This window comes from Lagopus leucura, unplaced genomic scaffold, assembly GCF_019238085.1.
Source record: "Lagopus leucura isolate 7727_CA_CO unplaced genomic scaffold, USGS_WTPT01 Super-Scaffold_100043, whole genome shotgun sequence".
NCBI classification, from domain to species: Eukaryota; Metazoa; Chordata; class Aves; order Galliformes; family Phasianidae; genus Lagopus; species Lagopus leucura.
In genome coordinates, this window is record NW_024962290.1 from 579,477 (window position 1) to 606,434 (window position 26,958).

The 26,958-nt window shown below is 45.6% G+C and overlaps 3 protein-coding genes across 16 annotated transcripts; 1 reads left to right on the forward strand and 2 right to left on the reverse strand.

The window, feature by feature from the left end:
* Positions 1-2,663: 2,663 nt before the first annotated feature.
* Positions 2,664-14,549, reverse strand: NFYA (nuclear transcription factor Y subunit alpha). 13 transcript variants are annotated; one of them, XM_042884270.1, is made up of 11 exons: positions 14,439-14,549; positions 12,530-12,646; positions 11,854-11,973; positions 10,257-10,343; positions 7,868-8,014; positions 6,555-6,686; positions 5,844-5,949; positions 5,239-5,405; positions 4,279-4,452; positions 3,813-3,914; positions 2,664-3,008 (listed from the first exon to the last, which is right to left on the reverse strand). In XM_042884270.1, exons 3-11 carry the CDS (start codon positions 11,926-11,928, stop codon positions 2,955-2,957), a joined length of 1,044 nt encoding a protein of 347 aa, XP_042740204.1. In that variant the 5' UTR covers positions 11,929-11,973; positions 12,530-12,646; positions 14,439-14,549; the 3' UTR covers positions 2,664-2,954. The 13 variants fall into 13 exon arrangements, with proteins under 13 accessions (XP_042740204.1, XP_042740200.1, XP_042740202.1 ...); XM_042884266.1 differs by having other exon boundaries at positions 12,530-13,442; XM_042884268.1 differs by lacking the exon at positions 14,439-14,549 and adding an exon at positions 12,819-13,833.
* A 286-nt stretch (positions 14,550-14,835) lies between these two features.
* On the forward strand, positions 14,836-18,400 carry OARD1 (O-acyl-ADP-ribose deacylase 1). 2 transcript variants are annotated; one of them, XM_042884231.1, is made up of 6 exons: positions 14,836-14,960; positions 15,348-15,412; positions 15,879-16,023; positions 16,156-16,214; positions 16,575-16,687; positions 16,993-18,400. In XM_042884231.1, the coding sequence occupies exons 2-6, from the start codon at positions 15,380-15,382 to the stop codon at positions 17,093-17,095; spliced, it is 453 nt and encodes a 150-aa protein (XP_042740165.1). In that variant the 5' UTR covers positions 14,836-14,960; positions 15,348-15,379; the 3' UTR covers positions 17,096-18,400. The 2 variants fall into 2 exon arrangements, with proteins under 2 accessions (XP_042740165.1, XP_042740164.1); XM_042884230.1 differs by lacking the exon at positions 14,836-14,960 and adding an exon at positions 14,967-15,065.
* A 540-nt stretch (positions 18,401-18,940) lies between these two features.
* APOBEC2 (apolipoprotein B mRNA editing enzyme catalytic subunit 2) lies at positions 18,941-26,708 on the reverse strand. Its single transcript, XM_042884229.1, has 3 exons — positions 26,330-26,708; positions 20,100-20,647; positions 18,941-19,559 (listed from the first exon to the last, which is right to left on the reverse strand). Exons 1-2 carry the CDS (start codon positions 26,455-26,457, stop codon positions 20,107-20,109), a joined length of 669 nt encoding a protein of 222 aa, XP_042740163.1. The 5' UTR covers positions 26,458-26,708; the 3' UTR covers positions 18,941-19,559; positions 20,100-20,106.
* Between the last annotated feature and the right edge of the window lie 250 nt (positions 26,709-26,958).

The window sequence follows — 26,958 nt, forward strand, 5'->3', positions numbered from 1 at the left end:
CTTGAGACACTGCCCCATGCCAGGCGGGAAACTAGCAGGTCACCACCAGCCAATCAGAGGCGTCCCACCTCAGCACCCACCAATAAGCACGCGTGGCGGGACACCACAGCTTCCCCCAGCCAATCGGGTTCCAGCGCTCGCAGGCGCCAGGCCTCCACCGGCGGTTCCTTCAGGCAGAGCAATGCCAGGTGTGGAAAAGGCTTCTTCCTTCTGACTGAAAGGAGGACTTTAAAGCAGAGCCAAAGCCGCTGCTTGGTTTATAAATTTTTATTAGCTGGATAGTGTACACAGTACTTACAATTGCATCTATTAAAGACCAAAATACACTTGAAAAAATGCATTATATAAAAAAAATTATAAACTTTTAAACTATATACAAACTTCGCCTTACATGATTTAAATTTCAGTGTCCCCTCCCCCCCCCATCCAGTCACAAAGAATTTTTTCTCCTCTCTCCCGTTTTTAACATGCAAAGCCTTGAAGCTTCACTCCAGCCAGCCAGCCAGCATCACTCCAGGACCATTCTCCAAGTGTCGCCCTGCCATCAAGCAAACGCTGCTTTTAGAGGCCAACACAAATAACCAAATGCAGGTGAAAAACGTAACAGCTGCACTCAGGTTTTCACATCCTTATTTGAAGTATTAACAGTAAAGCTTCCTAAGTAACACGAATCCATAGGCCTTAGTACACGTTCTACAACAACAGATCAGAGAACCTATATATGAAGGGCTCACTGGGGAAAAAAAGTTCTAGTCGTTTGGAAGAAGTTGACAACTTCTCTAAGAAAAACAAGAATTACTAGTTTAAAAGAAATGAACAAAAACCTACGTCAGAGCAACAATCTCTGCTTCCATAACTTCCAACTGTCTGAGGGGGTTCTCTGAGACAGAGATTAGCTGTCAGTTGAAGAGCAGAAACGTTATGGAGGCTGTCTTACTGCAGCACAGAGATGTTCCTCCAGCACATGAACACCCTATCGACAACATGTACAGATGCATAAAAAAGTATTTACAATAGTGCGGCAAATTCAACTAAGGAAAAGGTTTTGTTATTCCTTCACTAAACGAGAGCTATGGGTTTCCTGAAATGGGTGACCTCACAAGAAATGCCAGGTGAGGATCTTATAGTTACTGACTGAAGAAAAAAAAAGAAACAGCACCACGCTCTAACTGGCCAAGTATTTTAAGGCAGAAGCAACCAAAGGCACCAAAAATGCTATCAATGCCTTTTTGAATAGCTGGAAAAAACCCTCATGTAAAGTTTGTGAGCAGAATACTAGATTACTAATATAATTTTTGACAACTGAATCCAAAGATCTATTTGGAACTTTTACCTTTCTCTGTGGCTGCAGGCCTGCCTTGCAGAACTGTTTGTCAGCTTTGCTTCAGCTCACCACGTCAGCTGTGTAAGGGTAAGAATGCAGAGCTAGAAGCTCAGAAGAGAATAAACGGAACTTCATTTAGAAAATCCAGCTGCCTTACTGTGAATGCCAAATCTGCTCCTCCTCTTTGTACCTATACTGGTTAAGTGTTTTTGCAGGTGGCTGATCTGGACACTTGTGTTAGTACCTAGGCAGGCACTCTGCATCACAGGTTGCTTGTTCATCAATTCCATCACATTTTACATCAGTAAAAATGGGACAAGTTTAAAAATCCATAACGAACAACAAGTTGTGTTGTTAAGGTATGCAGCCAGAAACCAGTTGTAATAATGAAAAATCCACGACATTGTTATTATTATTTTTTGAATGCAGCTACTTCTTGAGTGCCACATTTTAAAAACTCTTCTTTTTTAAGTGGATAGTCTGTTAGAAGCCTGAACAGTTAACCAATACATGCCTTCATTCAACAGTCCTTCAAAACATCAGTATGCACCTGGTTGAGTGGCCCTGCGCTTCTGCCATCATAAAACGTCCCTCACTCTATGTAGAATGAGAACTGTAGAACTGATTTACAGCACACATCAAGAAATACTGTCAAAAAGATGGTCAAGTGTTATCACTCAGACGTTGCAGATTGTATTTCTTTTGGAGAACCATGCATCAGACTGGTTAGGTTGGAAATTAAGATTTTAAAAGTAATCCTTTGGAAGAGACTCACTTAGAAGCTTCAATACTTTAATATTGGCATCCACTCTTCTTCCAAAGCACTAACTGCTGGCAATAAACATACCAAAAAACACCAACAAATTGCATTTACTAACTAAATCCTTATCCTCACATCAATAACCCTCTCCACTCTTACTTCCTAGAAGAGATACACAATAAATCAAGTCCTGTAATAATCTTGAACTGTTTTGATCACTTTGACTTGATGGCTGAACTTTTCCCAGAGAAGAGTTTGCTGTTTACATATTTTACAGAGTGGAGCTTAAGAGAACCCCCTTCAGTTTCTGTCAGCTTTGCAGGTGCAAATGCAACAGCAGAGAACAGTTCAGTAGACAGTAAATCCAAAGATGCAAATAGTGGACGTAACTAACAGTTCTCTACTGGGAAAATGAAGTACTGTGGTATAGCCACATCAGTGCTGGTTGCTATCAACTGGATTATGTCGCTGCGCAGAAGGGTCATAACTCCAAGAAGCCTCTACTGGCCCTCCTTCAGCATGCCAGTTATTGCTGGTCAGTCAGTGGTACACTCACCACGGCCAATCTTAATGCGAGAGATGTTATAAAGGAGAAAAAAAGGAAAAAAAAAAAAAAAGGCATGAGCTGTCAGACTGAAATCCCTGCACTGAATCAGAAGAGTATACCAAGACAGTCATTCAGTTTCTATTAGTTGAGTCAACTGCAGTTAAAATCTTTACCACACGCTGAAAAAGTGGTGTTTGTCTGTAGAAAAGGATAGGCTGTGATGTGGTGATTGTCCCATTGAAAGACTTGCTTGATACACTGGTAGGGTAGGACAGACTTGCAGAAGGGACAGGAATTCAGTTACATTTTTATGTTAGCAGTGATTAGGAGACTCTGATCATCTGTGTCATTGCTTCTTCATTGTTCTGAGGTGGATCCTAGAGATACAAAATAAATGTCATATTGTAATTTCAAAAATTTTCCATAACAGAGTCACTCACAACTGCCTTTATCAGGAGCAGATACTCCTCTACCCCCCTCTGCCCACGATCTTCAAACATACCACATTTCTACTGGGTTTTCCAAGCCACCGCAGGGTAACTGTGATACACATCTATTAATAACTCCTAGCAACAGATTGTTTCTGGTATTAATGGAAGGTACAGGTCTAGCGTTTGGACAGGATTCCACTTTAGAATGAGAAATATCATTCCACTAAAGTCACAGGACGACTTTAAAGCGCTGGTCAACAACAGAATTTGCTACTTCTACCCTATGATATTCCTTCCCTTGAAACCTCTCTTGCATTTTATTTACGTATCTAAGTGGACAACTAAGAATCAGACAAACTTTTTTGAACTTTCCAACACGTGTGAGACAAAGCATGTCCCTTAATACACGTCCTAATAAGGAAACTTCTGGTATGCAATCACAACAGCTGCACAGATTGCATTTCTTAGAACAATAAATACAGGCATTCTCTGTTTGTAAAACAAATGAATACATTTCTATCAACATTACTATGAATTAATTACTCAAGGTAAATGAGTGCTTGCTCTCCAACAGCGTGAGAGGGAGGATTTCTTTACAAAGTTCCAAACAAAAATCTGTAGGCAGGAAGAGCCAAAGGTCAGCAGCCTAACCCAAAAAAAGAACAGGAAACAGTAGCAACACTCCTCTAAACTGTAACCTGGAGAACTCAAAGCCTGCGCTGCTCAAAGAACAGACAAAATTCTACTTACCTGCATATGGGGACTGTCTTTCTCCTTTGGTGAGAAGAAACGCCCCCCTTCCCCTCGCTTCCTGGCCATGGCGTGACGATGCCGAGACTCATGCAAGTATTTCTGTCACAACACAGAAGAGAAGAGCAATGAGAGCGGCCTATTCCTCCTCAGTTCAGTACTTACAGTAATTGAGAACTCGGCAGAAAAACCTGATGCAGACTCCATTCTTTCCCCCCACCCCTGAACTAAGACGTTTATGGTAAAGACCTGTTTGAAATAGAGACATTAGATGAACTATTAAACGTTTGGAAAGGGAGGACTTACTACCACCAAGGGACTTGGAGATTACTCAGAAGTAGTTTATGAACAAGCGAAAAAAAAAGGAAAAAATACTAAGATTCCAACCATCATTTTTCTGGCAGAGATGATTTTCTGTGCCTTCCTCACGCAGCAGCCCTGTATTGGATTTGTGTTATATTCTCACCCTTCTCTCTTTGGGAATTTTCCCCTCCGCTTCAAGCTTTGCACGTGCCTGCCTCCTCTTCAGGATCCGATGGTACTGCTTAGCATTTACGTAGAGGGGCTCTTCTTCAAGCATCTCTGCTCCGGGCAAAGGTATCCGCTGGATAGCTGGTACTGATCCAGCTCCAGGCACCATCTGTACAGAGAAGAATGGTTTTACAACTTTTAGTTTGGAATGAAAAGGGAATGCAGAGATACACTTTTGGAAGTGTTTGCGATGGAATGGGCTTGTTTTTTCTGCAGTTAATGCGCCAATTTAAACTGAAAGGAGTAATAAAGTCCTTCTCAATCTGCAGGACAAATTTAAACACATCAATGACACCATTTGTGCTTCCTTTCTTCGTGATAATGGTTAAAATTTCAATACAATACACAATTCTATGACTATGTTATTGCATCTTGTCTAATTTGCATGCAGGAGATGCCCATCACTCCCCCTTCTTTTAGGCTATGAGTTATTTAATTTATATGATAATTTCAGAGCATTTCTTAAGCAATTATTACTCATAGAGCTGCTGACATCTAGTGGAGATGAACAATAAAGTTCAAGTTGAAAGGCATCCAACTACAAAGACATAAGAACTGGCAGAAAAAAGTCCTAAGAATCAGAAAAACAAATACCAAGGAATCCTCGAGACATGCGATAGTCGATTCAATCTTTTTAAATGCCTGCTTATCAGCTAACAGCTTATCTTGAGTTTCAGCTCCTGTATTTTTTTAACTCAATCTGCTGTAGCTGAAAGCAAGTACAGAATACACAGATTACAACAGGACAGTGGCCATTAAAACTGAAAGCTTTCAACCCTTAAACTTCTAACTCCTGTTCCTACTGAGAAGACTGACCTCATTAAGCTGACGTGGATCTCAGACAACAACTTAAGCACTGACACCTTACAGCTCTACCTTCAACTTAAACACGTACCATAACCATTCCACCTGAATTGACAACGTTTCCAGCAACTGGCAGTGTCACTGTGACAGTCCCTTGTCCGCTGCTGGTGGTATTGGTGTTGGCTCCTGCTTGCACAATTTGTGCTCCAGCCAGACTGGCTGCTGGAATGGTGATCATGCCTGTAACAGGGACTGTAACTTTAAGAAAATAAAACACAAAAGAAAACAAACAAAAACACGCACACAGAAAGAAGGGAACACCATTAGTCCCACTTCTGTTTTTCACTCATTCACCCTTCCATAAGATTTAGAAATGCATTACAAGATATCAATTAAAACATACTTTGTATTTTCTGTACCTGCACTGTAATCCCAGCCTCAGGTAAGAGAGCAGGCATTTGAAAGTGCAGAAGGAAATGAGCATTCCTACTCTAACAGTTCTTACCATGGAAAAAAAGGATGTTGCAGTTTTCCTGTGTAACGATACAAACATTTGCTGTGCCATCACACCACAGCAGGCACAGCGCTACCAACCAGCACTGCAACGCACGGTTTGCACCGACAGCCATGGCAAGGCAATGAAAACCTATAAAATGGACTTTGTGAAGTCCCAGCTTTTTGCACCAGAACTCGTACCTTGTTGGAGAATGGTTCCATCCGCGTTAACGGGCTGATAGACTATGGTCTGCCCTTCAGCCGTTTGTGCTACTTGTTGTCCTTGAACTGCTATTTGCTGCTGAGTCTAAACAAAACAGAGAACATAGGAACTTCAGAAATTGCTTCCTTCTCAAGTTTCACAGTTCCTGAATTAATACACAGTGCTTACGGCACTTCAGGCATGTATTTCTTTTGCTTTATTACTAGCATAAAGAAATAGAATGGAGTACAAACCAACTGAACTGAAGGTAAAGCACCTGAAGCACGTATAATAAACTTTTTCTAATACTGCAGTATTTAACAGTCAGAGAAACAAGTTCCAGTGTCCTATCTCATTATCAGTACATTAAATTCTGGTCCTAACAAACAAAAAAAAACAAACAGCAGAAAACCCAGGTATGACTGGACTACTGCACAACATGGCGCGAGGATGGCATTAGCAGTACTTATGTTTTCAAATTGCAACAGATAGACAAGAACAGCCATGAACCAATATACAGAAACACGATGGATAAGAACATGCAGTCTATTTACTCTGTAAATGAAACACTACAACGATATTAATTTTATTCTCAAGTTCTCCTCCACATTAATATTTTTTTCCCTTTTTACTTAACCGTATCTTAAGTCATTTGCCAAGTTTCTCTTCCTGTTCCTCTCAAGAAAACCCTTTCATGCTGGTGCAGTTACCTGTGTCTGGCCAGCAGTAACTGCAGTCTGTGGCTGCTGTATAATGATCTGCTGGGTCTGGCCCTGCTGCCCCTGTACCTGTACAGCCTGCCCACCTTGAATCTGAATCTGACCTGGCTGGACCAACTGAATCTGTGGAAGAAAGAGTCAGAAAGGAACATTAACTATGCCTCTTATTCCCCCTCCTTGGCCTCAGCATTACCAGATCATCTGAGGATGATTTATTGCTGCAAAGAAAAACACAAAAACAAAAAAAACCACTGATACTTCTCTTTTTCTATTTTATAACGAAGAGCTTTAAATTACTCTTCCTTGTGACACAGCAGTCACTGATAGAACAACAGTCAGGAACGTACAGAATAGAGGAAACGTAACACGTAACATGCCAGCGTCGTCATGTTCTAGCAGATCTCCTCTGCTTACACAGTAAAACAATCAGAAGAAATAAATTCACACAGAACTAGGAATACTACTCAGGTCAAAGAAACGAGGAGTAAGATTGAAGATATCTGCAGAGCGTTAATCATCCAGCACACAGCAGTACTCAGGACACAAATAAAAATGTCATCAGCTTTGTGAAATTCTTCCGCCAATTTGGAGCACTTTTGTGAGATAAAAAAAAAAAAAGAGAAACTGCGATATGGTTTGCAGCTTCTGCTTTAGAACCCAGTTACAGACCTTCCTCTACAACCATAGCATAAAGAACCTAAGACAAAAAATATTGTCTTTCAGCCAAGGAGTTTGAATTCAGTAACTAAATCAACCTCTCAGGACACCACCACCACCACCGCCTCCCTGGATGGTGCAGAACTTCATTCCCAAACCTCATTCTCTAATCACTGCAACACTTCCAACATGCTGCTCTTAGCAGTTCCTCTCTTATTTCTGAGGAACATGCTTTGAGTGCCTGCTGAAATTTAAAAACTGTCTTTTCAATAATTCAAAGCAATTGCTTCCAATAAAATCATCACATACCCTTCCACAATATTACTTTATTTGCAACAGAAACGTTGAAATCCACCTTCTGCCATCACACGTAAGATGAACTCAAGCACAAGAATTATTTTCAAGATTTCTTTTTTTGAAGAATTCAAGTGTATTCTAATGAACTTGGAAGGTTTTCACTACCCCTCAACATACAAAAGCCCGATATGAAGTGCATTTTAGATCCACTCTGAATGCTCAGTTCAGTGTGGCAGATCACAGCCATCACTGCCCAGCCATTCTAACAGCGCTGAGGCGAACCCGCTCTATCTGACAAGGCAGGAACACAGCTCTGCAATTCACCTCTAATGAAATCAGGGTTATCTCACCTGCTGCAGTCCTTGCGTTCCAGAAACGGGGACTTGCATGATTGTCTGGCCCTGGCCCCCAGGCACAGCCTGCACCATGATGGGCTGGCCAGTCGATGTGATCAGCTGCCCTCCGCTCACCTGCACCATTAACGGCTGCCCCTGGACCTGAGGAACAGGAGAAAAAACAAACAGAACAATGAAAAAGTCTGGTGGTGTGAAGCCAGGAACAGAAGTGGACACCTCTCATGGCTAGCTGCTTACCCATCTCAATGAGCGACCAGACAACTGACTCACTTCAGTCACAGCAGGAGTCGCTGTGCTGGGCACGTAATCAGTACCAAATACCTTTGGTTTCTACCACTCTCCATGCTGCTCTGCTGGATTTTGTAAATTATCTTTTCCTGCTGCACTCTATCCAATAAGGCATAAAAGCTGGAGAAGTTTTCTAGACACTATGACTATGTTCATGCACAGCCCAAGAGCAAAGTGTAATAAAAGAACCTTCATTAACTACATCACTGCTAATCTTTTACTGAGGCTTCTAATGAGAAAAAGCTCAAAGTAAGCCATTCTGGCAGAGAGATTCTGCAGCAGCTTCACTCTCTCCAATTACATGCTTACAACATTTCCATTTCCTAACCAATACACAGCCTGTGATATTCTCAGAGAATTTTTTCACGGCTATTAAGTGAAGTTATTAATGTAACAGCACAAAACGCAGCTCAGTAAGGAAGAGTGACAGCAAATGAGCTGCAGACATCTCTTGGACAAAAAACTTAATGCAGATTTCCAAATTGCACATAAAGGTCACTGCAATTGGTCACTAGGAAAAAACTTGATGAAAGAAAAGGCAAGGAGAGAAACTCCCCATATAAACTTTATTATTACCTTCTAAGTCCCAAATGTATCTTTGAGAAGACTACAGAAAGCCACACCGCCTCAGCTGGAATGTGAGAGGAGCCTTTTGAACTGGGTAATGACTCCTAACCAGCTGGGAGTTGTTTACAAACCAGAACAACGTGACAAAAAATCAGAGTTCTTGGATTTCCTAGCAGTAAAATTTAAGGGTAGGCAGTGCCAAACATTCACTCTTCAAGCACTTCCACTGTAGAGCACCAGACTGAGATCGGCACAGATTTTCATCACATTTCACTTCAAAAACCCACCAAATTCCCTCTGCATAGTTCAAATACCCTGCTGAACTACGTGTTAACACACAAACAGACTCAACCACAGTTGCATCCCAGGGATCAACACCTTAAATAGGACACAGTAGCTCTAGAGGTCACCTGATCCCCTTGCCACATTGATCCGTTCCTTCCTCAGCCTCGCAGCTATCACACAGCAGTCGCTGACAAAATGGGCAGTGTGTGTTCTGAGTTACCAGAGAGAAAAGCATGCTCGTGTCAGCCAGAGAAGCACAGCAGCAGTACTACATCCAGCAGGCAGAAAGTAAAGTGGGCATTCCAGGATTCTTGTTAATGCATTAAGGCAAGCAAAGGAAAAAAAAAAATAAAATAAAATAAAAAGAAAAAAAAAAGTGGGGAGAAGTAGGAGGTCACAGTGATCCAAGCAATTCAAGTCAGCCAGCTTTTCATACTTGAACTCCAAACATAAAAAATGCTGTGTTCAACTTGACACCTGGCAAGACCATTCAGACCTGAAGCAAAACCAAAATACTAAGTGAGCAACGCACTGCTAAACTGCTACAGCTGCCCAGGGCTCCTCCACAAGTTTCCTATGTGAGCTAACGAGATGGCAAATGCATTTGCATGGCCCACAGTTCTTCACACTGAAGTAAATCAGGGCTTGAAATGACCATGTGCTTCTTTCCAATTTCTGCTACGTGTGCCGTTAGGAAGCACACATCTGAGCTCCCCTGCAATGTGTAATACAGGCAGGAAATGAGCGATCAGGAGCTAACACTATTGCAGCAGCTAATACTGTTTCCAGGCAGCTTTTCCAATTACAGATACAAAAAGTTTCTCTCTTCTTGCTGGTGCGTCACCCCCTACCTCTGTGCCTCTCTCTCATGTAGGAAAAAAACCTGCAAACTACTCACAGTGAGTATCAGAAATGTAATCGTGGAAGTACAGAAAATCTTTAAGCTTTATCTCTTTTAAGTCGTGTCTCTTGACTTCATTATCTGGGTGGGTTTCTTCCCTTTTGACTCCCATTTCATCCACTGTTTGCTTTCTGAATTACTACAGCTGGAATTCATGAACATGCCTGTGATGCAATGAAAAGCTACAACCTCACTCTTTGTGGGAAACCTCACATAAAGCACACAGTATCAGCCAACAATTTTCCTGTGCCTATTCCAAATCCTGTAAAAAACACAGCATTAGATATGTGGTGATGGGGAGAGTCATGCAGTGCTCACAAACACAATTAGAGAGGTCACCACTACCTGGAGGGTCTGGACTTGCTGGCCTGAGGCGGATGCCACCTGAGCCTCAGTCTGCAGCTGGACAGCAGTGACACCACCCTGCTGCTGGGAACAGGAACAGGAAGAGCTTGAAACACGGAAATGCACAGCTCACACGAGACAACCACGCTTTGCTGAAGAGGATGAATTTTAAAATTCACATACGCTGCTCTCGGAACATATGGAATGTGATTTAACACATCCAAGAATGGAATACTGGCAAACCTGTGCATCATACTGGTAAGCTTCAACATTCCAAACAAAGTCAGTCACAAAGAATACGAGAGGTCATTTTACAGAAATCAAAATTGCTGCTGTCAGCTGCTGCCTATCTGCTAAATGTTTCCTTCCACTACTCAAACTTCCTGTGAAAGGCTTCCAAAATTATGATTTGTTAGCTACAATAAAGGCCATACATTCCTTTCTGCACAGAAGAGCAGCACAGCAGCCTAGGAGTTCATCTGTGTCGTCCCTGCATCAGTGCCTTCCCACCACTGACCTTGAAGGATGATCTCAAGATGTTGCAAGAGCAGTTAAACCTAAAAGCCTCATCTATCTTTAGCCTCCTTAGTAAGAGTCCCAAAATAATCAATGTTAACTGTGTTAGCATTTTGAGAGACGAAGGACAGTCTCTCTCCTGAAAGCTGAAACTGGCTTCTTCAAGAGAAAAAATCACTTAGAAAAACATTTCATGTGCAGCAAATCACTGTGTTGGTGAGCATCTACTGAAAATGAAAGAAGTCAGTGAATGTTTTTACCTCTATTACTTAGAAGATACCAGTCAAATCAAATATGTCTTTGGTTACCTGCTGGAATCAGGTATTTTTTGATAATTCTTAATTTGTCATCTTCTAATTCCAATCTTATTCTTACTGAAAAAAAAAATCAAACTCCACTAAATTCAGTGGAAGGAGCTGCTCCCAGCCATCAAGCATTCCAGCAGGCTGAAGGCAAAGCAGTGAGTCCCACTGCAAACATCATCCAGCATCTCAATCATGTACGTGACAAACTAAGACACACTTCTTGCCTTGAACAAAGACACAACCAAAGCAGTTCAGCAGCAGCACAGCTCCTCTGTAAGAGCACTGCTCAACGTGCGTGGATGAACCTTAACACTGAAAACCTATAAGCCTTAAAGCCAAACCAAAACCAGCCCAAGAGCCTGCATGTTCTAATCCATAAACTACAATCTTCTTTCTGGAATGGATGAACTCAACCAAAGTGCATGGTTGCTTGGTTTGGTTTTTTTTCTTTCACCATTCTTGTGCTCATTTTGGTGCATGTGAGGTAAAAATCTAAAGGATTTCAATACATATTTGTTTGATATTGTTTCCTCCATTTCGAGGATGTTAGTTTCCTCAAATCACCACCAGACTTCAAACTCCCTGTTGTACTGGAATTAAAACTAGTATTCCATTAACAAAGGTATTTTTTATAAACCTATTTACTGTGATTTCAACAAGACGACACCGCAGCGTAGTGACAGAACCCCGGTAACTCAGCGGGCACCACAAAGCATCTCGCTGGTTCTGTGCGACTGTGAAGGTCTGTAACCCACCACACCAGCTCCCCATACCTGCTGCTGAATCTGCCCCGCCTGCACCACGATCTGCTCCGTGGAGCTGTTGCTGTTGGCTGTGTACTGCTCCATGGCGCTTCAGCTCAACACGACCAAGGCACAGCGCAGTCTGTGTAACTGGCAAGAAAAGAGAAAAAAAACAGGTGATCATTGTCCCAAAGTTTGAAGGTTGTTGTGTCCTACAGCAGCTGAACGGCAAAGCACCTGCTGATGTGGAGGTGGTGCCTTGTGCACAGTCAGGCCATGGTTTAACTGCACACCTTCCTCTTTCATAATGTTGCCTTACTTTGGAACAGAAAACAAGGCCTGGGTGTAAAACTGACCCAGACATTGAGACTTAAAACCAAGTGAAACAGCCTCTCCTTCCCCAACTACACAACAGCCCCTCCTTATCTCTCTTCCTTATGCGTATTTTGAAAAGACAGCAGATCTCATTTCTTGGAGCCTTGCCTGGACACATGAAGAACACTGAAACAAAATACTTTGTTCCATTACCTCCTTCTCCCTCACATCATCCACAAAGGAATTCTTACTCTTACTTTTAATGAGATATCCGATTTACCCGTGATTGTTACACTGCTGAAAAGGCAGCACGTAACTTTCACAAGCAACAAAAAGCAAAACAGTTTTCAAGAAAAAAATGTATACAGTCTGTAGTCCCAATTTCCACTACCTGGAAGAGTTGCTGTGCTTACGGCTGCAACACTGCTCAACCTTCCTGCCCTTTCACTTTACAACACCCTTTCTGCTTCAGTGTCATTTATCCAGCAGCTCCCCTTATCCCTGTAAGCTAAAAAAACACACAATTATTTACCACATTTATCACCGATTTGTTTTAGCATTAACATCACTGTGCAGCAAGATGGGCCACAGGCAAGTCTTATTACCAGAGACTTGATACTCAGCCATAATAATGTAAGGACTGGGACTTTGGTTCAGAACCTTGACGCAGTGATACGAACCCTGGAGATCACAGCGATAACCTGAGTCACAGCACAGAAAGGCCTTGCGCTCTGATGCAATATCAGCTCCATCCGTGGCTCGTTTAGCAATAGCTTCTCACTGCCTTCCAGAAGAGAAGATGCTTTTCTTTTTTTTTTTCCCCTGCAGATGACGCTGCCTATCAAAGTTTCCATCTGAATTCTGCACAGTACATTTAATTTCTGCCCTCACTGCCTGCGGGCCTACTAGGAAGCAGCTCACTCTGCAGGGAAGCTGCTCAGTAACGAGCACAGGACACCACTGAGTTCTATTTGCAAGAAGATCTCAGGCTTTCTAACACCAAATCAGAAATTAAAGGATATGTGTATTTAAAAATGCTTTCTATCAGATCTCTTCTGTCAGGCCTGTCTCTATAACATAAGATAGCACCGCAGTTCTATTTCAGGTGCACAGGCTGCGGCCCTGAGCTGAAGTTTCCCACGTGCAGGATCACAGCCCTCCAAGGGATTACTTCATTTCCTTCATTGAAACAAAGCAGCACCAGTGTTACTGTATCAAAGCTGAATTTTAAAGCTCAGCCTTCGCCTTCAGTAGGTGCTCCTCCCACAGCTGATCTCACTTGTCAGCTCCCGCTCAGCAACTGCCTGCACAGAAAACGATTTAAGAGCTCAGTGTTAACGTGCATTCATGTACAGAATCATAGAATGGGCTGACTTGAAAAGGACCACGATGATAATCAAGTTTCAACTCCCTGCTATGTGCAGGGTCACCAACCACCAGACCAGGCTGCCCAGAGCCACATCCAGCCCGGCCCTGAATGCCTCCAGGTATGTGCACACATATACGAGGGTACTGAACCTACAGTAACTGCTCTCCCTCAGCCAATTACCTGCACCAAGAACCACTTAGCTCCAAACCACCATTTTAAAGCGTGCTGCACGCAGACGTTCAACCCGAGCCGGCAGCCCTCGGGGCATGGGCACAGCACGGAGCCCCAGGCGGGACGCACCGGCATCGCCCGGCCACGTGTCAGGGGAGCTCGGCGCTCCAGCAGCGGCTTCAGCGGGGCTCAAAGTGCAGCACAGCGGCGCGAGGCCGCCGCCATTTGGCGTCCAGGTGCGTTGCGGCCCCGCTGCCCGAGGCCGGCGGGGGGGCGGCGGCGGCGGGAGGAGGAGGGGGAGGTGGAGAGGAGGAGGGGCAGCGCTGCCCGCGGCCCATCTGTCAGCGGGGCGGCGGGGAGGCGGCAGGAGGTTCGCTCGCTCGCTCGCCCGCCCCGCTCCCCCCGCTCGAGGGCGGGGCGCTGCCGGCCGCCGTCCCCGCAGCCCCGTGCCGGCAGCGCCGCGTCCCCGCCGCGTTCGGGCCGGCGCAGCTTCCCCTCCATCGCTGCCGCCCTCGGCCTCGCGCTTCCCGGCGCGCCCACCGAAGCTCCTCTCCTCCCGCGGCCCGCTCGCCCCGGGCCCTCTCTTTTCTCGAGGCCGCCCCCCGCGCCCCGTCCCTTCGGCTCCCCGTCCCCTCGGCTCCCCCGGCTGCGGCCGGCCGGCCCCGGCCCTGCGATCGGCCTCCTGACTGGTCACTCGGCCCCGCCAATCCCGGCGCTGGGGCCGGCGCTCGGGGGCTCCATATTGGCTGCTCGCACTCACCGTGCCTCGCTCCCCCGGTTCGGGTCCCGCGCTGATTGGCTCCGCTACCGGCCCCCGAAACCCAATCAGCGCCTCTACTCGGCCGCCGCGCAAAATGGCGCCCAACCCCGAACAAAGACAGGAGAGTGGGCGGGCGCAGGCGGCGCGTGCGCACGGCGGCTCTCGCTCCGGATGTCCCCGCCTGCCTCGGCGCGGCCCTCGGCGCCAGGCACCGCCCACCCGCGGCCTGCCCGGCTGCAGCGACTGCGCCTGCGCCCTAGGGAGCGCGCGCGCCTCGCGGGGCCGCCGACGCCGGCGATGCGCACGCGCAGCTGCGGTTCCGCCCTCATCCCGTCACGTGTTCTGTAGGTCCCGCCTCTGAGCGTCTCGCGCACGCGCTTTCTCTGCGGTAGGTCGGCCTTCGGAATGTTCTCGGCGGGTACCATAGAGGCGGCGTTCCTCCAGCCCGCCTAGAGGGGCTGGCCAGCGAGCGGGTGGCGGCGGCGGCCATTTTCACGTGATGCTGGGAGTGCCGTAGTGGAGGTGACGGAGCGGGCCGAGCGATGTGGACTGTGCTGGGCAGGCTCGCTACACTCGCAGCGTTGCCGGTCCGGGCCCGGCAGTCCGTTCTTCACGTCGTGCCCGCGGGTGGGCTCTGCTAAGGGGTGTCCTGAAGCGGGCAGGGGTGGCCTGGAGGAGAACACGAGGCCTATGGGTTCTGGCTCGCCTTGCGCTGGCCCAGCTGTTGCTGTGGGACGGCCCCGCTCTGCTCAGGGCCGTTGCTGCCCTTTGTCGTTCTTTCCCCGTAGCGGGTGCTTTGTGCTCCAGAAGCGCGCTGGGTGAAGGCTCAGCCTTGCGCCCTCAGCCACGCTGCCCCGTTTCCTTCTGAGGTTGCTATTAACGCTGTTCTTCTTTCTGTCATCTTTCCAGCCACTGAAGCCTTCACCGCAGCCCGCCTTGCCATGGCCACCCACGGCCCGGAGCAGGGCGAGTGGGTGCGTAGGAAACGGGTTATGTGGGATGCTGTGCGGTGTGTTCCTGCCTGATAACAGCAGCCGATTGCACCATACAGCTTTGGGGACTTTATTGGCTGATAATAAAGCTACTTCTCACTACTTCTGTGCTTGTATCAGTGATGCAGTTATTTTGCATCAGCACAGAGCTCGGGTGTTAAGTGCCTGGGAGTGTGGAGCTCTGGTACTCGGTGTGCTGTAGATGTGCACTGGTCTAAAGGTACTCTGCGTTACGTATCTTACCTTTCTCAGTTTTGGTTGTGTAAAATGAACTGATGAGCTGGTGCGTGTTTCTCATATCTGATCCTGTAGAAAATATGTTTTTGTCATATTGACTTTATAATCTAAGTCTTAAGCTACCATATAGATATTGTTGTACAAGTTTGTGCAGAGTGTTCTGTTATCGTGGCCAGCACTCCAAGATTTCACACTTGTGCTTGCTTTTTAGATGAAGTGTGTTAAGGGAGACCTGTTTTCCTGCCCTCCGACGGACGCGTTGGCTCATTGCATCAGTGAGGACTGTCGCATGGGTGCAGGAATAGCTGTTCTTTTTAAGAAAAAGTTTGGAGGCGTCGAAGAACTGTTAGGTCAACGTGAGTAATTCTGCATGATCACAGGAATTTAAGGACTGACGGATTTCCAGCTTGAAGGTTGCTACCAGGGGTCCAGGGTCAATTGCATAGTAGACTGTAACTCTTCCTAAAATACCACCTTCTTCCCTTTAGAAAAGAAGACTGGGGAGGTGGCAGTTCTCCAACGAGATGACCGGTATATTTACTACCTGGTAAGAATAGAGAATGACTCAAGTGCTCCCCTGTAGCAAAGTTGTATTCGATATTACGATGACAGCTTTAATAATTTTGAGTACTTTCTCCTAAGTAAGTGAGATGTATTACTCAAGTCTTCCTACTGAGGAGAAGCCAAGCTCTCTTGTGTGTGTTTATTTATACTTATAAGTTCACAGCACTAGCTGCTAAATTATACTATTTCAAGCTATGAAACAGTTATTTTTCCAAGTCTCTTTCCCTTCACAGTGGTGACTCTGGGTGTAGCGACTCAGGGTGTAGAGGAGTGTTGGAGGGAGGAGGGGGGGAGTTTGCAGTGATAAGACAGATTTATAACTTTTTTTTACTTCTATATTCAGATTACGAAGAAGAAAGTTTCTCACAAACCAACATACGAGGACATGCGGAAGAGTTTAGAAGCCATGAAAACTCACTGTCTAAACAATGGAGTTACTGATATTTCCATGCCTAAGTAAGCAAATTAGTGCTGTGTAAATAACTCAGTGTTACTTGGGTAGGAGGATGGTTTTGAGACGTGATCTCCTACTCTGAGAGTTCAATATCATCTTGACTGTAACTCTTCTGATCCATTGTATAAATGAAGCTTGTGTTCCCCTGTGGGTTTAAGTGATAAAAGTACACTCAGGTTTGGTTATTTCTGTATTCTAACTGCATTATATTGACTTAGGGTGAGTTGGGTTACTGCCTGAAGGGCTTGTTGTTCACTGCATACTCCAAAAGAGCTCATTATAGTTATTTTGATGTTTTATTTTCCAGAATTGGGTGTGGACTGGACGGCCTGGATTGGGATAAAGTTTCGGCAATACTTGGGGAAGTGTTCGAAAACACAGATATAAAGATCACTGTTTATACTCTCTGAACAAAAGAGTCTCATTTCCCTGGCTTTCAACAGCGGCAACTTCTTAACTGAGGAGGGGGAAAACTGCATGCTGAGCACAGCTCACTCGTGTGTTGGTGGTGGCCGTGGCTCTAAAAGAAAATAAAAAGCTCAAAAGTCTCAGAGCAGCTGATTTGGGATGTAGTATTCAGGGAACCTGTGTTGAAAGCAGGGATATTGTGACTCTCAGGGAGTTCCCACTCTGTCCCAGCAAGCCACCAGATGTCACTCGTCCTCCACAGAGCACCTGCCTGCACTGGAGCTCCTACAGCTGGCAGTTCCTGTGCAGTGAAATTGGAGCTGTCTAATGCTTAGATATTTGTTGTTCTGGTTCATAATGATGACCTGTGGAGCCCTGTCTATTTTTATTTTCCAGGATTTGCAGTGTTCATATATAGCATACGTATTCTCTGCAGGATTAAAAAGTAGTTTTTGTATCTTTTGGACACGAGCACTTTTTAAAAATGGAATTGTACACAAGAAGAATTGTGCTGTCAGTGTGCATGTAACAGCTGTTCAGTACTCTGCTGTCAGGTCAGAGTCCTTGCAAATGTCTGTATGTGTGGTGGCTGTAGGCAGTGGGAGGAAAGCAGAGTTCTGGAAGGGAATGCTGGAGGCTTACAAAGACGCCTGCTGGTGCGTTCTATGCGTTCTGTGGATGTGATTGGTGTCACATGCAGCCCTCTGTTTTCTGAGTCCTTGCACATGAATGATTGACATGGTGTTAAAAATATATGGAAGCTAAGGTTTTTCTGTGTTTGTTTTGCTTTACTGTGTTTGTGGTTTGGCTGGTACGCGTTGTTTGGCGTCACCAAATGTGAAAATCAGTGCCAGCTTGTTGGGCCATTGCTGAACACTTGATTTTGGGAAGTTTGGTTCCGGTACTGAACAGCTAACATCAAGTATTTCCTTTGTGTTTGATTTTTACCCTCTGCCCTGTAATACCAAATCTTTCTACTTCTGTCACATTGAATGCTCACAGAAATGCCAGAAATATTGATTAAACCGAATAGATGGGACAGCTGAGAAGTTGATAGTGGGAAGAAAGGTTTTGAGTTGCTCCTTGCTACTTATTGAATGTATGGAGCCATTCCTGTTCTGACTTTATGGGTGAATCTGTATTATGTGTTTTCTTTGCTGGTGGAGATCTGCAGATTCTGTTTTGTGTCTTTAAGAACTGCACAGTGTTTTCCTTCCCATTTGACTCCTCTGCTGCTTGGTTTTGGTGGATAATTGCTGTAGCCAAATACAGAGCTGTGAGAAATAAACTTGAGCGAGACAAAGGAACTCGGAGTATTGAGCTGATCAAGGGTGAACATCAGGACTGTTCCTTCATTTAGCCCTTGGGCTTTTATCTGTTTTCTAAATCCAGTGGCAAAGAAATGAAAGCTGCAGCACCCAAAGGTGGCTCGTACTGCTGCTTGGGGCTTTTGTTTCTTTTCTTTTTTTTTCACTGGAAGGTAATACAGCATTTTTTGTGTGCTTGTGCATGTTTAGTGCCTTTCAAATTTGTGACAGTGCAGCAATCAAAATTTCACATCCAGCAGTTGGAAGAAGGAGGCCTTTCTGACTCAGTTTCCTAGTTAGTGTGCTGCTCTGTCGCCTCCATCTGTTCTGTGCCTTGTGTATGCAAAGTACAATCCCATGTTTTCTGTCTGTGCATCTCTGCGATTGTGCATTCTCCTGAAACTCCCTGTACTGCTAACTCTCCCTTCTGATCATGCTGTGCTCCAGATACGAATTTCATATCATGTGTGGGTGTCCCACAGCGTCTACCTGTCAGGTTAATTTGGGGCCCTCTTTGAAATAGAGAACAGATAACACTGCTTTTTTTCAGCAGGCTCCAATTTTATTTCGTTTGCTTAGCCCAGGTTTATATCACAGACATACTGAACAAGGGGAAAATTGTATCTGATGCATTCAAAATCAAGTATTTAGGGCTCCACCATAACTGTAGAATTAAGAAATTAACTGTAACTTAAATTGCAGGTACTGTTATTGAGGAGGACAGAGGAATAGAACTTTATTTATCTTTCTGATGTTGATGAAGCATGCTGTTTGTCAGTAAGTTTATCACATCGGCAGCTTTGTTCTGCAGTCTTTTATCTCCAAGTAATCCTGGTATGTGAGGCCTACGCTCATTCCTGTTGCTCCACTGCAGTGCATTTCATTCAGGGCTTTAACCACACAGCTCAGTGCCTGTTCCTGGCAGCAGTGACAGCACAGTTTTGTTTTAGGGGGAGTGGGCTGAGTGGAGAAGAACAACAAAACAAAGTACCATAAGATTCCAAACACTAAATATCTGTTGTACGCATATTTGTCATCCATCAGGGCCTAAAATTCCAGAAGCTGGCACTGCATCTGCTGGATTCAAAGCTCTGGGAGGCAGGGGTGTCCCAGTGTCCAAGTCAGTTGTGTCTCTGTGTGGATCTTTCCTGAGATGGGCCTGGAGGGAAGGGAGAGGAACATGTTAGAAGCTTCAAATGCTTTTGTGTTTTACTGCTTAAATAGGTGAGTCTTCTGCACCCCATAAAAAGGAGCATGCTGTCACAACTGGTTGCTTTTAGTGGTGTGTTGTTGTTTTGGTTTTTGTTCTGGCTGTGGGGGGAAGTCCATTTTTCTGTATGTTCTTTGGTTTCTTTCACATGTGTTTGAATATCATACATGCAGGGAATAGTGAGGTGTTCTTGTTCCATCTTGCGATCCTACCTTGTAATTCTTTTTCCCCTGGGAGGTGTTCACTGCGAGGGGAAAAATATCTCTAAGTCCCTTCAGCATCTGCTGTGAAGGAGACAATTGCGTCCATACTGCCTCTAAAGGGGAAGGTGCTGCCTAGGATAATATTTGGGTACTGCCAGGTGCAGCTGGGCACATAGGGAATAGTAAATGAAAATGATTGCATGCTATGTTTTTAACAACCTGAAGAAAAAGAGAAGTCTGGTAGTAATACAGGGAGCCAGGTGAACAAATAGAAGTCCTCACTCACGTGAGCTTCACTGCAGAATCTCAGCCAACTTCTCCTCGTAGTACTGGAAGTTCTCTTGAATGTCCTCCCATGGCACGAAAGCCTTTGCTTCCTCTCCTTCTTCCTGTTCCACAAAGTTCTGCCAGACGTACTCAAAGTCTTGAGGCTTCATGATCCTCAGCTTGCAGCCAGCAGACTTCATTTTCTTCAGGGCAGCCTGCATGTCCGGCTCCTCCCACATGAAGAGGCGTCCCACCATGATGGTCAGGCGCAGGTTCTTGTTCTTCCTCAGGGTCTCGCTGATCCGATCGGCGCAGGCCACGCAGGGGCTGGAGGAGACGTACCAGGTGATGTTGTAGCGGAGGCTCGATTCACACTTTGGCAAAATGGTGTTAAAGAAAGCGATTTCTGCATGGGAGGCTGCGTGCTCATCTTCCAGGTAACCCCGGGAAGTCGTCGACTCTTTGCCTTGGGTCTCTACAACATAACACAGGAAGGTTTTGTTCCTGCCTGAGCTGTATTCCACGTTCCTGAACTGGAACTTGAAAAATATGGCTGGGAGGCGTTCCCTGTGGGAAGTAGAGAGGAGAGAAGCATCTCAGGAAGCAGGTGATGAAAGGTTACAGCATTGGCTTAGATCCTGTGTGATCGTGGACCGGTCGCACCGTCCACCATGATTCTCTTTTGCTATCTGTTAAAAGGAGATCCCTGCCAAGAAAGGCTAAAAACGCATTAAACACCATTGGGTGATCAATTACTGTGTGGTGAGGCTTCCAGTTTTCAACACTTAATCTTTTTCGCTTTGATAAATGGCAGTACGGAGCTTTCCTGCTTGCTCCCTGTACACCTAACTGGAGTGTGTAGTACAAGCATTAGTGCTTGAAGAATGTTGGAAAGATGAAGGATACTGCTGACAATGTGCCCTGCGACCTGCGAGGGTGGGAGTGGTGGCTGCATGGAGTAGCCAAAGCAGAATAACAAAAAGCAGCACAACATTTTAGTGCTTAGATGCTAGTAATCTTCCAGAGTCTTGTACTCCTCTCATCTGAGCTTCAGGTGCACCTGTAACCTTGCTGTTCCCACTGAAGCTATAATCAATCTTTGTAAAACACTAAGTGTCTTATTCATCTCTTGTCTACAGTTACGTTATAATGTCAGATCTCTCCAGGGGGTGCAATGTGAAAAGGTCAGGACAGCTTCTCAAACTCCTAGAAATATTAATTGGGGAGAGCAGTGAGGCTGCAGGAGCAGCGACAGAATGTTGTTCTGCTGAGAGGAAAGAATCTGTGATGCAACGTGGCACAAGATATCTCCAGAGATGGTGGAAACAAATGGCATGGAAAAGAATGAATGGCCTCAAAATCAGTATGCTGTGCTCAGTGTGTAGGAAGTGAATCGCTGTCAGGCTGCTAGTGGGGAATCCTGGCCTGGGCCGTGCTGAGAATGTGGGATGGTTGCAATCCAGGAATAAGGACTGTTCTGTGAAGGGCTGGAATTTGATATATATAATCAGCAGGTGTCTTCCTATGGACTGTAATGGAAAAGGCCTCACTTTGAGGGTAGGACTGCATGAAATGCCCCAAGTAGCGTGATGCTCTGCTTGTCAGGTTGGAATGGGAACAGCTCAACAGAAAGCAGGGTGTAGCAAACAGAGTCCATCACGTCATACCTGGATGCAAGAGCTGCAGCATGGGCTGCAGGACTTCTGTGTGGAAAAGGATTGCAATTGCTGCTGTCTAAATACATAACAGAGTAAATTATAGCTGCTATCAAGCTTTAGCCACGTCACCCTAAATGTTTGAATACATTTTTCTGTCTCTGTTTAATTCCACTTAGAAACTTCCAGAAACTTCTCACTGCTACGTACATATCCACACTTGTCCTCACACAGCCAGAGGTTTCCCTGCTGCCAAAGTCCTGTGGTGTTTTTGGCTTTACAGAAAGCAGGAGCATAACAGCACTGTCCCTGCAGAACGTTTGCTGCTGCTCCAGCAGGTGAAGGCTCTGGTTGGTCCTGCAGTGCACATTTGCAGCGAAAGGCCTGGAGTTACAGCTCACACTTCTGGTGTGGGTTTCCCAACAGTGTGATTTTACAGATGAGTGACTTCCCTTGGAATAGCAGTGTGCTGCACAAGCCAAGTCGTGTGAGAGTTGATACGGTTAGGTTGGCACAGTGCTTTGTGCTCGGAGGAGAAGATTGTTATTGTTCAGAATGCAGTGAGATGGATGAGTCGAAACAACATCGTGTGTGGAACAGCAGCCACACCAGGAATGTTTGTTGGTGCTGTCGCTCAAAGAGTACCCTAATTCTTTTTGCATGTCATTGATTTATATAACAATGCATGGTTAGAGTGCAAGGCTGGCTTCAGAAGTTTTATTAGAAGCAGATTTTCTGCTGCTTTCTGAACTGTATTATTAAACGCTTACGTTATTCAGTGCTGTTTAGATGAGGTCTATCCAAGCTGGGATTTAATAGCAAAGCCTGTCTGGGGCCTTCTGTGTTAGCATTGTCTTAGCTGGAGGTGTGCTCATGAGGGATGGCCAGCAGTAGTGTGGATACAGGCTTTTGTTTTGGTTACTGAGCAAACAGATCATGCTGGTCTGCTGTGATTTGGTCTGTGGCTCTCTGGTTTGTGCACAAGTTCTAAACTACCTAGAAAAGCTTCTGGAGTCCTCTAAATTAAGGGAACAGAGGGAAAACATTAAGAAATGGAAGCTAAGGTTACCTGTTAGAGCTAGTCTCATTTTCTTTGTGTTATAAGACTCCTCTGGTGTCGCTGAACAGCATCATCAGGCTATTTCAGCAAAGCTCCTCTCATTCCACAAACTCCATTTGTTGTCTTCGAGCTAAGAAAAGTTTACATCCTTCTGAGAACAGCACTTCTGCTGCTTTCAGTCCTAGTAATAATAAACGACTCTTCAGATAACGATTTAATGATTCCTTAATTGAGGTTTTCTTTGGAAGCCCAGCCTGCTGAGTGCCACGAGCTGCCGACCGCCTCGTGTCGAAGGCAAGTTTGTGTGGGTGCAAGAAGCTGTTCTGAAGGAACGTCGTGTGTTCAGATGTGTCACATCGGAGTCGCAGGTGCGAGTTAATTCCTGATTTAACTCCCTTGACTGCAAAGTGGTGACATCAGAGATGAAATTGAGCATGTATGTTGTGATGAGCAGTTTGAACAGCAGTGATCTGTTCCAGGATGCGTTGACTCACTGTGTGTTTAATCAGACCTTCTAGACAGATCTGTGTGCTTATCATCCTGGCATCCATCTGAGATTATCTGGGATGTTCACCTCAATCTGTCCTGGCAGCACGGAATGTGCGTTGGCTTAATGAATAGGTTTCCAATAAAGAATGTAAACAAAGCTAAGGGCTTTTTCCAAGCCTAAGTAATTGGCTGAGAGCTTGGAAAACTTGATGGTTGATTCGGAGGCAACCAGGAGATTGTTTGCTAGTTAGCAAGAATCTCCTTAATCCCATGTAAACCAGAGGAGGGAGGGCACTTCAGCACAAGTGTGAATTGTAAACAGTCCTCAGGAGGCTCAGCTGCGTCCTTGCTGTGACTTCCCAGCAGCTGGGACTTGGGCAAGGTGTCTCTGGTCCCCTGAGCAACTGGGAAGTCCTACAGCAAGGGGTGCAGCAGTGAAAGAGCAGGAAGAGCACCCACGTGTGCCATAGGATTGCATGCGTGCTTGGATGCTGTCTGCTGCTTTCTCTCCCCTCTGAGTTACACCATGCTTGGCAGATGACCCGAGATGAAGCAAGGTATCGTGATTGTGTTGTTTGTTTGGATAGGTTTAAACACTCCACAAGTGACTGATAACCAAAATACATCCGTAAGAAAGCTTTGCCATGTGCTGTGAAAGCAAAGCCTACTTCTTTGGACGCTGAGGTCCAGCTTCGTGTCTGTTCCTGAGTAAATCGCCAAGTCTTGGCAAGCCTGTTTTCCCAGGATTGCATGGCAGTTGGTGTACAAACGTTAACATTATCCCTATTTCACCCTTTTTGGTTTTCTAAGATCAGGAAAGCAGAATGCCAACAGAATGTACCAAGATGAGTTCCGTTCTCCTATTTCTTACCCCAGACCCTGTATTGCTGTAGGTGCTAAATGCAAAAATGGTGTTGTCTGGCCTATAACTGTGAATTTATTAAAATAGACAAGTGCCAACTATTGTGGTGACTAGGCTGACAGCTGCTCTGCTTTCTTTCGTTTTGCAAATAGAGAAGCCATCTTCTCGCCATGTCCATCTCCAATAAGGGCACGGTGTTTAGGAGCTGCATGTGAGCTCTGTGTGTGTGGAAGGGGTGAGGGAAGGGGTGGGATCTGAAGTTTTTGCTGCTTTTTGCCAACTATTCCCAAATAAACACTTGTGCTCATGAATGATAGAAAGTCTGTAATGACCAGCTGTAACAGAAACCAAGGATTTATCACCTCCTGATAGAAGGAGCCTCATTTACGCTCTAGGTAATGTGTGAATAAATACATCCACTTAAATGTCATGAAAAACACACAGCAGGAGCTTACATTTATCCAGGGCTGTGTTGAGCCAAATGCTGACAAAAAGTGAGGGTGGGGGAAGTTAATGTTCTCAAACAGACTGATCAGTTTCCCAACATGTTTTGTGTATGCCAGGCTCTGCTATGAGCCTCAGCTTGAAAACTTGGCTGTGTGTCAGAAGATGCCCCTAATCCAAGGGCTGAAACTGAAGTTCTTGAATAGTAGGCAGTGTAATTGAATTTAAGTGCTTGCACAGTGGCAGTTGCTTTCTCATAACTTGCATAGCTGGCTTTATTGGCTGAAAAATTGTAAGTAATTGGGAAATCTGAGCAGTGATGAGAGCAGGTGGAGGCACAGCCTGCAGTGACAGGGTCCTTCCCAGAACAAGAGCAAAAATTGCTGGATTTTCCTGCACATCTTTCTGGGTCCTCTGGGATTTCTGCTTCGCTTCCTCATCCTCACCTTTAGCACCCAGTATATCAGTCATAAACTAATAATCAGGGGATAGCGGGCCATGAGCGATGCGGGAATTCTCCAGATAGCTTTAAACAGTTTCCAAATAGTATCGTAATGAGCACAGCATGAATACCCCTAGTGACAGCTCTGTGCTCCCTCACCAAAGAGCTGAGTCCTTCAGGGATTTCAGCTCTTGTCTTGCTTGGTATCAACATACAGAAAGAAAACGCGCTGCTCCCAGCTTCGTGTACGCAGATAGCAGAGCATGAATTTAAACTCATTCCCAGAAAAGCTTTACCCAAGGTAATCCAATCGATGATTTTCAGAGCCTATGCATTCATCCCTGCTTAACCCAGCTGTGTGAGATGAAACCTCATGCGTGGCTTTCAGCAGTGCCAACCCAACACAGTTTGCAGCATCTCTTACTGGTGGCCACGTCCCAGGCAGCAGCCTTCCTAGTGGGGCTCTGCAGTCTGCTCTGAGGTTTGCATTGCAGCAGCTGGAAGAAATCACGGGTTTGGTTTATGCACTGGGAGCCTTGGTGACTTCAGGGGAGACCAGAGGGAAGAACTACAGGGGGCATCTTTACACCAGAGCTCTGACCAATTCTGAGTGCTTAGAGAGAACAGATTACACTTTTTTAGCGGTTGTCAGCAATGTCTGACAAGAGTTCAGCTTCCTAGCAGATCTGTTGTATCTCCTCTTTCAAGGGCCAGGCTCTCTGCAACAAAAGAAGCTGCCTGCTGCTTTGCTGGCTTGAAAGCCACCTCTTGTTTTGGTGCCCATCCATGAGCAGGACTTCTCCAAGTGCCCAATTCCAGATGTGAGCGTGGAGCTCTTGGAAGATCTGTCCCCTAGGTACGTAAAGCAAATCAGCCATAGCAGGGCTATTTTTCCTAACGCACAGATAGAGAAACTTTCAGACAAGAGCCATTGATTACGCCAAGAAATCGATCTCTGCTCACCAAGGGCCGTGCCTCCCATCGGGCAGCGATCCCGGTGCACTCAGCAGGACTCCATGCAATGCAAAAGACTGCTGAATTCTAGGGAAGCAGCCCTACTTGTATAAAAACAAATAGATTTGACTGCCTGCCTGCCCGGGTTGAGTCTGTGCTCCAAAACACGTCGAAACTTAACAAAATGCCGCGGCAATGAAAGCCAGACTTAAAGCCTTTAAGAACACCAAGAAGCGCGCGACTTCAGATGCTGCCTTTAGTTACCCGACATCAGAGCTGAGGCAGAAACCTGTGAAGGTGCCCATGTCAGTCTCCTGCACCCCTGCCTGGTGAACCCCCTTACCCTGTCACGATCTCAAACGGAGGCAGGTCTTCCCTCTTCACTTTCTTCTTCTTTTTCCCCTCGCCCTCCTCTGCGTTGTCGGGTTCACCATTCTGGGTGTTGCTGGGCTCCTCCTGCTTTTCTGCCATCTTCTCGGCTGTAGGGGCAGTCAGTTACAGCCACCGGGAAAAAGAGCAATTTCAGAGAGCTCGGGGAGTGCAGGGGGCAGGGGAAAAACAGAGCTGGGAGTCCCTGCGCTGGAGACAGTTGTCGGGGGCTAAATATGGAACAAAGCAGCGATAGAGGCTGGTTGGGGTTGGGTGTCCCAGGCTCTCAGCTTTCCTTCCCCAGCTTTTGCTACGTCTTTTTAACGATCCCCAGTGCTCCTTTTTAATTTAAAATTAAGTGACGACTTGGTGGTGGGCGGGACAAGAGATGGGTGGAAAATCCTGGAAGCGTAAGGATCTGTTTATCCATGACTGTGACGGATTGCTGGCAAGGTGCAGAGCTGGCAGGTTCTCCATTCACCTTCCATTTGCCAGTTTATTATTTTGCTGACCTTGAAGGACCACTGTTTTGGCTCAGAGGGGAGAGTGGCAACCCCCTTTGGTTTGCTGGAAAATCCCCACTGTTGTGGATTTGGCCCTGAG

Excerpts from the sequence above, each read along its gene's own strand:
- OARD1 (XM_042884230.1), top strand. The coding sequence starts at position 14,981 with ATGTGGACTGTGCTGGGCAGGCTCGCTACACTCGCAGCGTTGCCGGTC. Across the intron at positions 15,066-15,347 it reads TCTTCACGTCGTGCCCGCGG|CCACTGAAGCCTTCACCGCA; the intron begins GTGGGCTCTGCT and ends TCATCTTTCCAG. Across the intron at positions 15,413-15,878 it reads GCCCGGAGCAGGGCGAGTGG|ATGAAGTGTGTTAAGGGAGA; the intron begins GTGCGTAGGAAA and ends CTTGCTTTTTAG.
- NFYA (XM_042884269.1), bottom strand. The coding sequence starts at position 11,928 with ATGGAGCAGTACACAGCCAACAGCAACAGCTCCACGGAGCAGATCGTG. Across the intron at positions 8,015-10,256 it reads AAGTCCAGACCCTCCAGGTA|GTCCAGGGGCAGCCGTTAAT; the intron begins GTGGTGACCTCT and ends CCTGTTCCTCAG. Across the intron at positions 5,950-6,554 it reads TTACTGCTGGCCAGACACAG|ACTCAGCAGCAAATAGCAGT; the intron begins GTAACTGCACCA and ends TGTTTTGTTTAG.
- APOBEC2 (XM_042884229.1), bottom strand. The coding sequence starts at position 26,457 with ATGGCAGAAAAGCAGGAGGAGCCCAGCAACACCCAGAATGGTGAACCC. Across the intron at positions 20,648-26,329 it reads CCGTTTGAGATCGTGACAGG|GGAACGCCTCCCAGCCATAT; the intron begins GTAAGGGGGTTC and ends TACTTCCCACAG.